The sequence below is a fragment of the Idiotropiscis lumnitzeri genome, chromosome 4 (assembly GCF_059441095.1).
Source record: "Idiotropiscis lumnitzeri isolate Australia: NSW breed Sydney's pygmy pipehorse chromosome 4, RoL_Ilum_1.0, whole genome shotgun sequence".
Lineage (NCBI taxonomy): Eukaryota > Metazoa > Chordata > Actinopteri > Syngnathiformes > Syngnathidae > Idiotropiscis > Idiotropiscis lumnitzeri.
In genome coordinates, this window is record NC_142394.1 from 22163541 (window position 1) to 22179174 (window position 15634).

Genomic DNA, 15634 nt, shown 5'->3' on the forward strand with positions numbered 1-15634 from the left:
ACGGATTGTGGTTGTTTGAATGATTCAAGCATCTGAATTATGGACCAGTTTGAGTTTATGGAGGGATTTGTGAGTGAAACTAAGAAGAAGGTAATTGCTGTGAACGAAGATGGCAGCGGAACGGAGAGCGAGAGACGGGCAAAGGCGATTAATATTTCGGAGATGGAAGTAGGTTGCCAACCGTGTGATGTTAGTGATGTCAGCGTTAAATGATGCTAAAGGGTGCTGTCGAATGACAGACTCTTAACCTGAGTCGGGGCATAAATGGTCCAATTGTCTATGGAAATTGGGAAAGTGTTAGTCTTGGAAAGTGCAGATTTCGACACAATTGGGGGAAATCAGTTTTATTACTGTTAAGTTTGACAAAGTTTGATGATGGTGATGGGCCGGCATGGGAGTTGGAGTTGTGAAATTGGATTTGTGCAAGATATAGAAAGGAGAGAGACGGAGGGGGTTAGAGTAGCACACAAATGTAAAAAATTGAGCCTAATACATTTAATAACCAGTAAAAGCTAAATGCTAAGAACAGACCCTTGTGGAACTCCACATTTTAATGATTGCATTTTAAAACATTTCATTGGTTGCCCACCTTTGCTTAGATTCCAAGATGGCGGCGCGCATGGACGCAGCGGCTAACAGCTCCCCCTCACAGTGCTCCTTTTTACTTTTTATTAGTGTTTGCTTGCTCTTATTGGCATCAACTGAGGCACAACATCGATATACCCGCCAAGACATCGTGAACATTGGATATCGATGCGAAATAACCATCACAGAGGAATTTTGCTATGATCGCAAAATTCCGAACGAACTGGCGAGGCTGCCCGGCTCACCATGGCTGGTCATCGGGGCCGGGAGGCGGCGCAGGCGACGCAGAGAGAGGAAGCAGAAGCGAGGCTGCAGGTCCGGTGTCTTGCAACGGCTGCGACGGCAGCCCCATAGGCAACCACTACCGAGTCTGCACCTCACCAACGCCAGATCCGTGGTCCACAAAATCGACGACCTGGGATTACAAATCCTGGGAAACCGCTATGTGCGCGATAGCAGTGTGATCGTCGTCACGGAAACCTGGCTGCACGCAGACGTCCCCGACGCTAGCATCCAGCTGGCCGGGCGCTCGCTACATCGCGCGGATCGGACGAGGGACACCGGTAAGAGGAGGGGCGGGGGGCTCTGTGTTTACGTGCATGAGAACTGGTGCGGCGATAGCACGATCGTCGAGAAGCACTCTTCCCCCGACATCGAGTTCATGTCCGTTAAATGCCGGCCTTATTTTCTCCCGAGGGAGCTAACGGTAGTGATTGTCACAGCTGTTTACATCCCTCCCGACGCTAGCACTAGCACGGCGCTCTCGCTACTCGCGTGCGTCATCAATAAACATCAGCGGGCCCACCCTGATGGCGTTCACGTAGTAGCGGGAGACTTTAATAAGGCCAATTTAAAGACTGTACTCCCAGAGTTTCACCAGCATGTCAAGTGCCCAACGAGGGGAGACAACACTCTCGACCATGTGTACTCGAACATCAAGCACGCATACAGAGCCCTCCCACTCGCCCCTCTCGGCCAGTCAGACCACCTGTCCTTGCAGCTCGCACCTGCGTACACCCCTCTCAGGCGCAGATTCAGGCCTACCACAAAGACTGTGAAAACCTGGCGTGACGACGCCATGAGTGAATTACAGGACTGCTTTCATGACACAAACTGGGACCTCTTTGATCATCAGGACCTTGATGTCTACACGCATTGTGTACTGGACTACATCAAGTTCTGCATGGAAACTGTGTCCCAACATAAGACTATACGGACCTTTCCAAACGCGAAGCCCTGGATGTCCAGCAGGGTTCGCTCTCTCCTCAAGGCCCGTGACGCTGCCTTCAGGTCAGGCGACAAAGCCCAGTACAGGGTGGCTCGTGCTGACCTGAGCAAAGGCATCAAGCTAGCCAAGGCAACCTACAAGGGGAGGCTGGAGGCCCACCTTGCCAGTAACAGGCCACGGGAGGTGTGGCAGGGTCTACGGAGCATCACCAACTTCCGTGGCAGCAGCACGACCGCTGTAGACCCGAGTGCATCGCTGGCAGAGGAGCTTAACTGCTTCTTCGCTCGCTTTGACTCGCCCCAACCGTCACACCCCCGCACTTCAAGCTCCAACTCCCCCCCACTCATCGTAGAGGAACACGATGTGAGGCGCGCGCTCCTGGCGGTCAACCCCAGGAAAGCTACTGGACCCGACGGAATACCAGGCAAGGTCCTCAGAGCATGTGCCCACCAACTGTCACATGTTTTCTGCAGGATCTTCAACCGCTCCCTGGCTCAGGCAGTCATCCCCTCCTGCTTGAAAACTTCCACCATTATTCCTGTCCCCAAAAAGTCACCAGCCGTCCACCTGAATGACTACCGTCCTGTTGCTCTCACACCAGTCATTATGAAGTGCTTCGAGAGGCTGGTTCTCCAGCACATCAGGGACTGCCTTCCTCCCACTCTGGACCCCTACCAGTTTGCATACCGGGCTAACAGATCCACTGAGGACGCCATCGACACTGCTCTGCATGTTGTGCTGGGCCACCTGGAACGACAGCAGAGCTATGCAAGGATGCTCTTTGTGGACTACAGCTCGGCATTCAACACGATCATCCCAGACATCCTCGTCGCCAAACTGGACACTCTCGGCCTCCCTGCCCTCACACGCATCTGGATTAAGGACTTTCTGACCAACAGACCCCAGACTGTGTTGCTCGGCCCCTACACGTCCTCCACCCTCATGCTGAGCACCGGTTCCCCCCAAGGATGCGTGCTGAGCCCTCTCCTGTACGCCCTCTACACCTACGACTGCAGCCCGGCCCACGGCAACAACACCATCGTCAAGTTTGCTGACGACACGACAGTGGTCGGTCTGATCTCGGAAGGTGACGAGACAGCCTACAGAGAGGAGGTAAAGAGACTGACAACTTGGTGCAAGGACAACAGACTGCACCTTAACTCTGCTAAAACAAAGGAGATTGTCGTCGACTTCAGGAGGAACAAGACGCTGCCGCCCCCCCTCTGCATCGAAGGCGTGTGTGTGGAGAGGGTCCACACGTTCAAGTTCCTGGGAGTACAGATCTCCGATGACCTTTCTTGGAGTCACAACACCACAGCAGTGGTAAAGAAGGTCCGCCAACGTCTGCACTTCCTGAGAGTCCTCAGGAAATTCAACCTGGACAGGAAGCTGCTGCTGGCCTTCTACCACTCGTCCATCGAGAGCCTGCTGACGTACTGTGTCTCCACCTGGTACAGCGGCTGCACTGAGGCGGACAGAGTGAGGCTCCAGAGGACAGTCAAAACAGCGCAAAGGATCATTGGCTGCCCTCTCCCCCCACTGTCGGACATCTACACCGCCCGGTGCCTCAGAAGGGCTCTCAACATCGTCAATGACAATACCCACCCAAACTCACACCTGTTCGACCTGTTGCCCTCTGGCAGGCGCTACAGATGCATCAAATCAAGGACCAATAGACTGAGAAACAGTTTCTTTCCGAGAGCCATCTCCATACTGAACTCTCACACACACACGAGACCACCCTAACCTCGCAAAACAGCATTGTGATGTGTTTCTATATGCCCTATTCAGTACTGAATTACATTGCACTGTCTTCTTTATTTAACTAATTTATATATTTGTCTGTATTATTGTTGTATTGCACCGGAGAGGGGAGCCCTCTAATCTCGTTGCACACTTGAGTACAATGACAATAAAGGGATTTCTATTTCTATTTCTATTCTGTAAAGTGAGAATTCACATTTTTTTGCTTTGAGGTAGCATTAGTTTTGTTTCCTCACTTCAGGTCTGGATTTCTCTCTTCTCCTTTTTCCTTGGCTGTCCTATTTTCAGTGCAACCTGATTTATAATCCGCAATGTCTCAGCTTTTCCCGGCGCCTGGTTGCTCTGAAATTCCCCCCCCAACAAAGCAGAGTGGGAAATTGCTACGGAGAATTAAAGTGTTTTGAGAAATGTGAATTATTGATCCTAAGTGGATTTATCCCAGCATCTTTTTTTTTTGTGTGGTGATGAATTCCCATCAGAGCTAAAACATAGAAAACAAGAAACTGTGTTTGCTTGTCTCTCGGTTTAGGAATGTGTTAACCGGATGTGTGTCCTTGAGGGTGACCAGGGGATTTGGGGTGAGAAAGTGTTTGTGAGGGTGAAGGAGCATTTTCTACCCTCAGTGTTGGGATGAGCGAGCATGTGTGCAACAGGGGAAGGAGATTTTTGCGGCTCTTTAAAGAACGCCAGACTCTTTCTTTACCTCGCGTCAACGGAAGAGAAAATCCATCTTTCTTTTTGTCAACAGAACCCAGAGAGGCGCCGTCGAATGTGAGGAATAAATGCGATGCCAGCAACATGTTGAGATGAAGTCAATGAAGTCATTTCCTGCCTCCAAAATGTTCCACACCGTGCATAATTCAGCCTAATCTGATTTGAAGGCTCTTAATATTCCTTCAACCGAATATGAAGCCTCGGAGTGTGAAATTTAGCCGGTATTAAAGTTTTAACAAGGCAGCTGGTTTAGCTCCTCTCGGTCAGACTGAAAAGCGAGAGAATAGAAACAATATGGAGCGACAGTAGATGAAAATGGTGAGCATTTAAAAAAAAAAAGGTGGTGGGGGTTGACGAGGGAGGAATGTTGGTCGCCGTGATTTGCACAGGGAATCTTATCTAACGCGACAGCTCTCAAATTTGAGGCATTTACTTCCTATTTTCCTCAGCACTGACTGCTGGGTGCATTCATTTTATTTGGGCTTTTGTATTTAAATCTCATCACCCGGTGTTTATCAAGCTTGCTGGGCTCCGGGCTGGTATTGAAACTCACCACTTGACTGCACAATGCCTTGGCTGCCATGTAAATTGTCTAGTGTAATTGTAATTGTTTCGTGTTATGTGTTGAAGCTGGTGTGTGAGCAGCATGGGAGCACTTTATCCACAACATCATTACTGGTCAAAGAGAATTAGCATAGCATTCAATTTAGTTGCAAGACAAAACATACTACAAAGCAGAGTTGTATTAGCGCAACACGTGCAAAAGCAGCAACGACCATGAATCACACCTTTCTCTGAGCTCTGAGGTCTCTTAAATTCAAGCGCAAAAGCCCACTAGTTCCACAGAGACAAAAGTAGAGGCACACCTCCTCGCAGACTGCCTATCACGACATTGTTTTATGTTGCATTTCCTCACCCTACAAAACCAAACAACTCCTTTGAAAAGTCAGTCAAAAATAAATGTTTTATTTCAGAAACTCACGAGCACCGTTTTACTGCATCATCGATATACTGTATAGCATCGTCTCCATCTATGCTAATCACAAGCCTATACAAGCGAGGAAAAAAATCTCTCCCTAAATCTAAAATGTTCCAAAATCTCTGAAATCAAGAACCTGGGATGCGCGAGCTAGCATGCGCGAGCTAGCATGCGCGAGCTAGCATGCGCGAGCTAGCATGCGCGAGCTAGCATGCGCGAGCTAGCATGCGCGAGCTAGCATGCGCGAGCTAGCATGCGCGAGCTAGCATGCGCGAGCTAGCATGCGCGAGCTAGCATGCGCGAGCTAGCATGCGCGAGCTAGCATGCGCGAGCTAGCATGCGCCTCGTAGTGTGGCACGGCCAGTATAAGTATTAAATACAGAAATAGCACCCTCAACTGGTGCTGCGCCCTTTGATACAGCCCATCTTTTGGCCGTAAAAATACGGTACATTAAAAGGAATCCAAACACACACTGTTGACATTCATGACATTATTTGAAGAAAATGAAATCCCCGGATTGCAGAAGTAGACAAAGATTAGTAATTAAGATGGAAAACATGCTGGCTTTCATCACGGCTCCAGGCAGGCGCGCTGGTGTGACTGCCTGGCTTCTCAAACGGCTCCTGCTCAGCTGTGCGTCGCTGTGGAGTGGAGTTCCAGTGGAGCTGCCTCCTTGCCATTTAATTGACTCTTTTGTGCCAGCAGGCCAGCTGTATGACTTTCCCCAGAGGATTCAAACTGCTTTCTGAGCTCTTCTCTGGGCTTCCAGCACAAGCACACTGCAATGTAATCCCATGTGATCCTGCCAGTAGAACCCCGTGATCCCTTTAAGTAACTTCTTTGCTCAAAAACTTGCCGCTGATGTCTTTCCGCTGTGCATTTGTGTCTCATCTGGTATTCCTCATCTGAAATTCAAGTTGTTGGAAGCACCATGATTCTTTTAACAGGGATCAGACCGTCAATAACCAACGCATAAAGAATGGACTGAACGCCCAGAAAATTCTGAACCTCCCCACAATCGGTGGAATACTATAGAATATGTTGTATTTAATTGGCGTTAGTGTTATGATTGGGTCCTTGGAAACATTTCTATCTCTGGACACAAAAAGTTGTAGCTTAAAAAATACTGTATTTGAAGAATGAATATCCTTGGAAGAAGTTGGCAAAGAATACTTATTAAGATGGAGGACATGTTGTCTTTAATCAGTTCTCCCGACAGGCTGTGATGGTTCGGTACTATCTAAAGCCGATTCTCTTTTCCGAAGCCATTCCCAGTTTGAGTCCTCTGAATCGTTTGAGGAATCTTAAGAATCGGCATCCGTCTTCCGTCCGCAACCTGGGCACCCTTGCGTCATCGTCCTCCCGACCTTATTCATAAAACAATCGTCCTGTGTCCCCTTCAGTAAAGCGTCCTTTTAAAGTGCTTCCGACCTTGAATTTCACCAGTCCACCGCCCCCCCCTCAAAAAAAAAAAAAAACTGGAAAAATCGTCCGTGCATGTTGAGAGGCTAACGGCAGAGGTTTCATAATTCATAAACATTAATTTAAAGCTCATTAGCTGGCTAATTTCCTATTCACTTCCACTGACCATAATTTCCGGACTACAAAACACACCTTATAAAAAGCCACAATAGCTACATTTTTTATATAAAATACATTCCTTCGAATAGCCACCTCTCCCCACATTATTAAATGGGGTATGATCTATATTACAAACACCGGGAGATGCTTTTTTTAACCCCCAAGCAATGCCGAACGCTGCTGTAGTTACAGAGTGCACCGGAGCCTTTCTCAGACTTTGGTTGTCACACAAGGTAAATTCACAGATGAGCTCGGACCGGGGTCGAACTGCAGAGATGGCTATATTTATTGCACTTCATCCGGTTGCTCAAATGAAATTCAACTTAAGACGCTTATTTTGGATTTGAATTTTTTCTTCACACAACCACGTGTTTTGCTTCTGTGTTTTTGCCTCTCTCTCTCGCTCTCTCTCTCTCTTTCTCTCTCTCTCTCTCTCTGTCTCAGTTAAAGGGCCAGTACACAGCTTTCAAGTTTTCATTCTGCTCTGAGTGCAAATATTTGAATTCTATATATGCGGTACTTGATTCAGTTAGGATCGATTAAAGGGACGGACAAAAACCCACTTCTGGTCTTGCTTAGTTTGCCCCTTTTTTTTTTTGTAGTTTGCTGTCAAGGCAAAATCACTCTGGCTCTATTTCACAAAAAAAGACACAGAGACTTCTTGCAATATTTGCAACGGTTTAATTTCACCAAACGGTGAGGAATAGTTCTGGTGGTTTCACTGCTGAGCAATAATCAGGTAAATGAGAATCCCTGATGGTGTAGAGCTTCATTTGGCAGTGTGGTTTCAATTCCCACTCAGTGATGGTGCGAACCCAAACGCAAAAGGTTGTCTTTCTCCACATGTAACCTCTGACTGACTGGCAGGATCTCGGCTGTCTTTTACACAAAGTCTTTTTTACCTGAGGAGTTATATGCCATTTTTACTTGTCTTGTATTGTAATTTCATTTTTAATATCCCCTCAAAAAAAGGCCTCCCTCTTTCCTTATCACCGATAGATGCCTTGTCGCCACTGCACTTCGAGTGAATAAACGAACTAACTATATTAAAGGAGCAAACGGGGACTATCTGCTCATTTATTAGGCATTCAAAATGTGACAACTTCTGTTTCTATTGGCCTAGTACCAAATGATCCACAGCTCTGTACCTGCCAGATATCAGTCGGTATGTGCCTCAATCCACTTGGTTGCTTAATGGGGCATTCGGGTGTGCTTGTAAGGACTGTAAATATCTTGCTTTTCCTCCTCAGGTGGTCGTTTCCCAGTGGCGATACATCACTATCATTGACTGCCTCCAAGTAAATACTGTAACAGATGGCTGACATAAACTTGTCTGAATTACAGATCATTGCAAGACAAACCCACTTAGGTTTTTCTTTTTTTTTTTTTTCCCACTGTGAAGGATTATCGTCGTGTTTGTCTGAAGGCTCTGCAAATCTGTACGCTGGGCTTGTAACTGAATCTTTTATAAACAAGGCCCAGTTTCTTTGCAATCGTTCAGATGTCTGGTCAGAGGTTGATGATTTGCTGAAAAACTATTTCTTTGATTTCTTTCTTTTATTTATGCTCACTTGACTTTTCTTTCGCTTCTCTCACCAGGCTTTCATGGAAGATGTCAAGTCTCGAGGGCCGTTCATCTACTCGGTCTTGGAGTCTGCTCAGTCCTTCCTGGCTCAGCATCCCTTCCAGGAACCGGAGGAGACCCTGGCAGAAAGCAAAGGTCAACTCCCTTCGCAGTCAGAAACTAAGTAAACAGAAATTATCCTCTGAGGTTGATCAAGACACAGCCGACAAGAATTTACCTCACGGGGGCATGTTTTCTGCACCCCGAGGAAGCTTAGCCTGGGTCAGAGTTACAGTTTCCGAAACTGTAAATTGATATGTTAAGAGCACAGAAGTAGTGCCTGAACGCAAATTTGTGCATCTAACAATTAACAGAATTAGTTTTCTGTACTCAATATTTGAACTTTGTAAGCATGTGAATTTATGTGAAACTTATCATGTTTTCAAAGGAATTTTTTTTAACAATACACTTTCCGCGTTCCAAACTTCTATAAAAGTGGGTCGAGACTTAGCGAGTGCCGAAGATCACAAAGTTCAGTTTGTTTTGTTTTGTTTATCCTCTAATTCATCCTGTCTCCTTCCCTCCTAATCCGTACTTGTTTTTTTCCCAGATCTTTCTGGTTTTATAAACACCTTTTCATCTTTTTCATTATTTTTTGGGGGGAATGTTTATTTTTTCTAGACTGGTAAAAAAGCTATAATGTAAATACAACATGCATATTTTTGACCTACATTGTAAAAAAAAACAAAAAACAAACTGACACGTATTGTCTGATACACTTTTTTTCATCTTTCCCTTTGAGATTATGTCCAACCAATGTACCACCTTTGCAGAGGTGTCACCCCGCCGGCGCATTCTGAATGTGAGCCGTTCGGTGTGGAAGCAGGCGAACGTGGCGAGTGACCTGTGGGAGAAGCTAACAGCCCGTTGTGTGGACCGACACAGGTCACTGCTTATTTCTTATCGTTGTGGTTGTGGTTAAAAAGAATGTCAAATATCACCACTTCTAACTAATCAAGATTTAAAAAAATGAGGGTTTGGAAGTCAATGGGGAATTTTTGGTCGCAAACGTATCAAGAGGGAATTCCATAATTCCCTTTTTAAATGCAGTCAAAATGATTTTGTTGATTTTGTTAAACAGCTGGACACTGGGTTTAAAAATAATAAATCAACAAAATGCTAAAAAACACATTCATCATAAAATGCCATGCCACAAGCTGTTAAAACATCCATACTACAATATCGCTTGCACAGATCTCCAAATCAGAAATGAAGTGTGCTTGCTGCACTCACAATTTATTGCAACGAGTCTGACACAAAAAACATTTTAGTTATGTTCTTCTTATCTCAATGCTAACATTGAATTGGAAAATCCATACAAAAGCGAAAAGAAATTAGCGTAGCGATTACAGGTAATTATTACCCTTTCAAAAACTGCTACTCAAGCGTAGTCAAAACAGAATGCAAAATCAGCAACCAAGCAAAACTCCAGGTAAATATTCTCTCTGCAACGTTAATCACCGCGGCCGTTTGAACTCAGCCAATGACCAAAATTGGACAATGTTTCGACTGTATTTGAGTTTGTTCCAAACCCACCAGACACATGGAGAGGACTCTGGAGCGTCTCCTTCAGATCCAGGCGGTGATGGAGGAGCTGGCGGTGGCCCTTGAGCAGGCCGAAGGGGTGAGAGACGCATGGGAGCCCGTGGGAGACCTCTTCATCGACTCCCTGCAGGACCACATAGATGCCACCAAGGTAAATAAATTCACACACACACACACACATTGTTTTTATCTCTCCACTGCACACTCACCCTTATCTTGAATCCCGGATTGAAATGAAGTTTATGTGGGGGTGAATTAATTGTCTTGATTCAGACAATCCTGCCAACTTTGCAAAGGGGAACACCGATAGTTCTCAGGACTTTTTAAAGCGCCCTTTTAAACACTAATTTATGGCATTGACAACTTTGCGGTTTGCAAATTTCCGCAATTACGACTTTTTCCTTGAATGAACGTGCTGGTAAATTTGACCTGGCAAATGTTTAGTGTGCACTAATTTTGTGGCACTTTTACAAAAGAATGACAATTTGTAATACGAGTGCCTCGAGTTTCAAATTCAAGAAAGAGAAATCACAGTAATACTATCATTCTTCGCAGAGGATAAATAATATATATAATATATATATATTATATATATATATATATATATATATATATATTATATATATACACACCGGTGTAGTAGCGTTTTCTGTCTGTCTGTGTTGCATCACAGATTGTGTTCAAATATCTGTTACTTAAGAGGTTATTATAACACCACTTATGTTATTTGCTAGCCAATCTATGGCATTTTTTGGGGGTTGAGTTCATTGGCAACATACAGTGCTCATAATCCTGGGCAAAAAAATAAATATATTAATATTAATATTATTATTAATAAAAATAAAAAAAATAATAATAATAATAATAACTCAACCCAACTTGGGGCACCCATATCTCATGGCACCACTCTTCTTTTTTTTGAGTCATTTGAGGAAGTTGTCAAATTTGTTGAAAGAATGACATTTAAAGGTATTTTGATTGCTGTGAAGTGTTAAAATAAGTCAAATTTGACACAAACAGTATGTCAGGGTTAATAAGGTAACTTGACTTGTGACTTCCTTAAGACTTGGCTTGATCCCATCTCTGCCTTGAAGAACACATCCTATCCACACCCAACAGTGTTTTTAATCCATTAAAACGCCAAGGCAATATGTTTTCATAAATAATTGAGTCCTGCGTTGCAAGTCGACATGATGATGACAAGGACACTCTGCCATGACTTGGGTTAGAATCCTCGCTTGAGCAGATGTTGTTAAACAAGTGGTAGGTCATTGGCTTCGTCATTACGGAGGAGTCGGGGCCGTCTATAATTGCATGCTGCTATTCATTAGGCAAAACGGCACAATAATCATGTCGCAGCATAGACTTGTGTCACAGCTGGCACGCTTCATTCCAGCCTTTGGGGCAGCTTGTCAGTCACAAAACAATGAAACCAAAAAAAGGCACGCACACAAAAGCAGACGTGACAATGCATGCTAATAAGACGCTGTCATCAGCCGCCGGGCTGCATTAGTTGATCGTTATCAACTGTCATAAATCTTCTGATCTTTTTCAAAGTGAGACTATCATTTAGTGAGCCTTAAAATGTCACGGCTTGTCACTGTTTTCCCTCCGTTAATGTGTTCGGCAAAAACAAAAGCCTGCTCCTGATTTTTGTTATTGTTATTTTGGTGTTGTTGTTATTGATTTTAACACACCACTCGAGGCACACCACAAATCCGAAACAAAGCCTCTACCCTGCTGATTCTCAAAGTGTAATATGCGGGATCCCTCTTATGGTTCACAAAAGAATCACTCAATTAAATACATTTGTAAAGTACAGCTCAGTTGTATTTAACTTTTACAAATAATTTCTAAAATCAATCAACTTTTAGAAATGTTGTTTTAAGAAATATGTTCGGGCACATTTTTTAATTTAATTTGTTATAGTCAATACATTTTAATTGAACCATTATTTATGTTCAGTTTTGTTTTTATTATTTGTTTTTGAAGCCCGTGTATTTTGAGCATTTAGTCACACGTGACTTTGACGCTAACATTTTTGGCTTTATGTCGCACCAATTTTGGCCTCATGACACTGGCCTTATTTTGACATTCTTTTATCTGTCTTGAAATCTTGACCTCGCTGCGTCTTTACATACCTGCCCGTTTCCTCAGGGCAGCAGACAAAATGATACTGCTGGGACAGAGGATGAATTGGAGACTCAGAGGGGATCGAGCTTTTTCCGTTGCCGGCCTCTCCATTCGGAATAACCTGACATTAAACGTTAGGCAAACAACGCTCTTTCCGTCTTTAAAACTCATCTTTAAACACATTTTGATTCTTTGGCTTTCCACTCAGCATGAAACTTTCAAGTTTTTAAGATCTGCCCTCAAAATTCCCAAAAGTAATAAAAACAGCTGATGGAAAAAAAAAATCACACACTAATAAATAAATATGCACCCATAAACTGGTTCTCTGTTTTGCATTGGTTGTGGTGAGACTGATTCAAAGGTAGACGATTGCAATTGGGTTCTCTCCCTGGTACTGTTTCTAACAATGATGATGAGTAAGTACCGGGTTGTGCAAATGATACTCTCAATTTGAATTTGGTATTACAGAGATGCTGCCAAGTAAAAACGGAGACGAACGCGATGACATTTTCCCGCAGTCCAATTTGCAAATGTTCTGGGTTATCCATATCTGAAACTAATTTGACTCTTAATTCCTCCTGTTGCGCTTGCTGCAGCTTTTCAAGCAAGAACTGACACAGGTGAAGGAGGGAATGAAGCACATCAACGACCTGGCCCACCAGCTGGCTATTTCCGACGTCCATTTGTCTATGGAGAACGCTCGCGCCCTGGAGCATCTCAATAACAGATGGAAGTTGCTGCAGGTACAAATTATTGCTTGCTTTACAATGTTGTCGACTATCTTCTCACATTGCGATTTCCATAAGTGCTCGAAGCGGTTGTCGTTCACAAACTGTAGCATGGCAGTCCAAATTATTATCTTGTATCATTAAAAAAAAATAATAATAATACTGGACCTAATGCGTTTGAGGACTACTTTAATGTTTAACTTGTTTACTACCATTGACGGTTAAAGACGTCAAATATCCATTTTTTTTTTTTTTTTACTCGGCTGGTATTGAATGAGTTAATGTACGGTGTACACCTCACAATATTTCCAATCAAGTTTTCCCATAGGCAAAGTCTTTTTCCTCGGAATGAATTCTCCCGTTTCATCTGTACACTTGTTGCCTCTATCGTCCTTGTTTCTTTTCATTTCTTTTCCTCCAAGGCGTTGAAACGGTTCCGAGTGAATCAGTTGGCCGACACAACAACACACAACAGATTAAACCAGAGGGCCTGTTTTGTAATCCAGTGAAGCAAATAAAGTTGGCTGCTTCAACAGTAGCCTTTGTCCTCTGCCTTGAACTTATTGGATTGCTGGCAGCGACGCAAGGTCACACCGCCATTCTTCTTAAGCTTTTCTCTCCAAATCTTGTTTGAATTGTTCTCACACACACACACACACACACACACACACACACCCACACAGCATTTCTATCCTGCTCATATTTGATGCACCCACCAACCACTTAATAAACAACACTCGCGCTACCTTATTTTGCTAACGACGGGGGAACGATTAGAAACAGCTGCCAGCTTTTTTTTTCAGTGCATTACAACAACACAACTATAATAATTCACATATTTTCCAATTAATATCTCCTTTGATGACAAAATGTTTGTGATGCTTCTCTTGCATTATTGACTCACTTGGAAAATTGGGTAAAATGCAGAGAAGTTATGTTATGGAATGGAGATTTTTTTTTTTTAGATTTTTTTTAGTTTTAGTTTTTTTAGCGCTTAGTGTTCATTTTCCGTGGAAGTTATGTGTCAATTTGGACTGTTTTTGTTCACGGTTTTGAGATTCCTCAAAGACACCTCGAAAACTAACGTGTGGGTGTTTCTGCAGGAAATTGTGCAAATGTGCTGGAATCACGGAGTGTTATCTGGACTGTTAAACTACCCCATGAACATCGTCTCCAGGCCTTAATGTTCGTCAAAAAAAGAAGGCAGAGGTTTTCCTGAACGATTTAATTTTCATTTGGTATTATAGTAAGTCAATGTAACACTTTACACGTTTTGACTATTGTTACTGCACTTAAATACAAGAAAGTAAAAAAATGGCTTTAAATATTGATTCAATAAGATTGCATTGCACAGAAAAGTTAAAATTTGAGGAAAAAAAACTTCTACGTACGGTATAGAAATGTTTCAAAACAAACAGTTCTAAAGAAGAAATGCAAATGTAATAAAAGGAAAGTTAAATACAACTGAACTATTTTAAAGAAATATACTGGATTTCTTTTAAAAGCTTCAAGCTACTGTAACTTTAAGCACCATTTGTTCATGTAACTCCGTGATTTTTTTTTTCATGTAGCATTCTTCCAGATAAACTCTTAATTTTGACTCTCTCTGCCAAGACTATTTCCATCTTTATTAAAAACTACCAGCGCTAAGTCCCACCCAACTTCCTGCACCGTGTTGATTTTGGCTGCTCCGCTCTCCGCGAGAATGGATGTCCAAATTTGATTTGCTAATATTTGTCGATCCGGGGCTAATGTAGGCATTTGTCTTCCTTACGGCGGCTCAAATTGCCAGAGCACAGCAGATCACATTTGGCTCGGCAGCAATTAGTTACGTCACCGCTCGGATCATGGCAGTTCATTTTCAAGGACATGTGCTCCCGGAGAAATAACTTTAAAAGTATGTGAGTCATTGCCTTTGCTTTTATATTTCAAGGCCCCCCGTGCCGGTCTTTCTTTATCGGAGTCTCTTGAGCAGATCACAGGGATTGGATTTACCTCCCAATGTTTGCGGATGTGTTTCACCACCCTGCTGACAGGAGTGTAATTTATGTGCCTTATCCAATATATTTCATCGAAACAAGGGTAGGACACTCCAACTCCCATGTCAGGGGAAAAATTGCTGAAGCGAAATGCACCTACAAGGGTGATTGCAAACTTAATAGTGTCATCCCTCCACGGTTTTGACTTGATAGTTTTGGATGCAACACATGCGAGCGGCGATACCCTTCATCCAGCTCACTTTTCGTTTCATCCCCATTTGCCTCTTTCGCTCGTTGCCCGCCGCAGCTCCAGAGGAATCGCTGATCTCTTTCCGCTGCGATTTATGATTCTGTGATCTGGGTCGCGCTTTCTTACCTGATGCTCTTCAAAGGCTCTTCAAAGTCCTTCGGGAGGGGGAAACGTTTGCCAAAGACATCATTTATATTCCACGCTTTGCTATTAGCGGAGAAGCACGTGTTCTGCGTGTTTGCGCTGACATTGTGGGGATTCGTGACGGGAGAGTGACACGCAACATTATTCTCTTTGATTTAACACGGTGTGTTATTTGTGTGTCTTGTCAGGGTTCCATTGAGGAGAGACTAAAGCAACTCCAGGACGCACATCGAGACTTCGGCCCTGGATCGCAGCACTTCCTTTCAAGTAAGTGATCCCTAAACCTCTGCGCTATGATGTCATGCGTAGCTCCCGTTTGTGCCCAAACATATTTCTGAAAACAACTCCCGTACCAAAATTCAGGTACCCAAACTAGTAA

The 15634-nt window shown here is 43.8% G+C and overlaps 1 protein-coding gene across 3 annotated transcripts in view; it reads left to right on the plus strand.

The window, feature by feature from the left end:
- The window catches only part of drp2 (dystrophin related protein 2), a 157349-nt gene that overhangs the window by 96309 nt on the left and 45406 nt on the right, over nt 1-15634 (plus strand). For all 3 annotated transcript variants that reach the window (XM_088293437.1, XM_088293438.1, XM_088293439.1), the window contains 5 exons: nt 8452-8572; nt 9250-9361; nt 10016-10172; nt 12751-12897; nt 15444-15522. In XM_088293437.1, coding sequence (XP_088149563.1) covers nt 8452-8572; nt 9250-9361; nt 10016-10172; nt 12751-12897; nt 15444-15522 — 616 coding nt within the window. The remainder of the gene's footprint in view (nt 1-8451; nt 8573-9249; nt 9362-10015; nt 10173-12750; nt 12898-15443; nt 15523-15634) is intronic.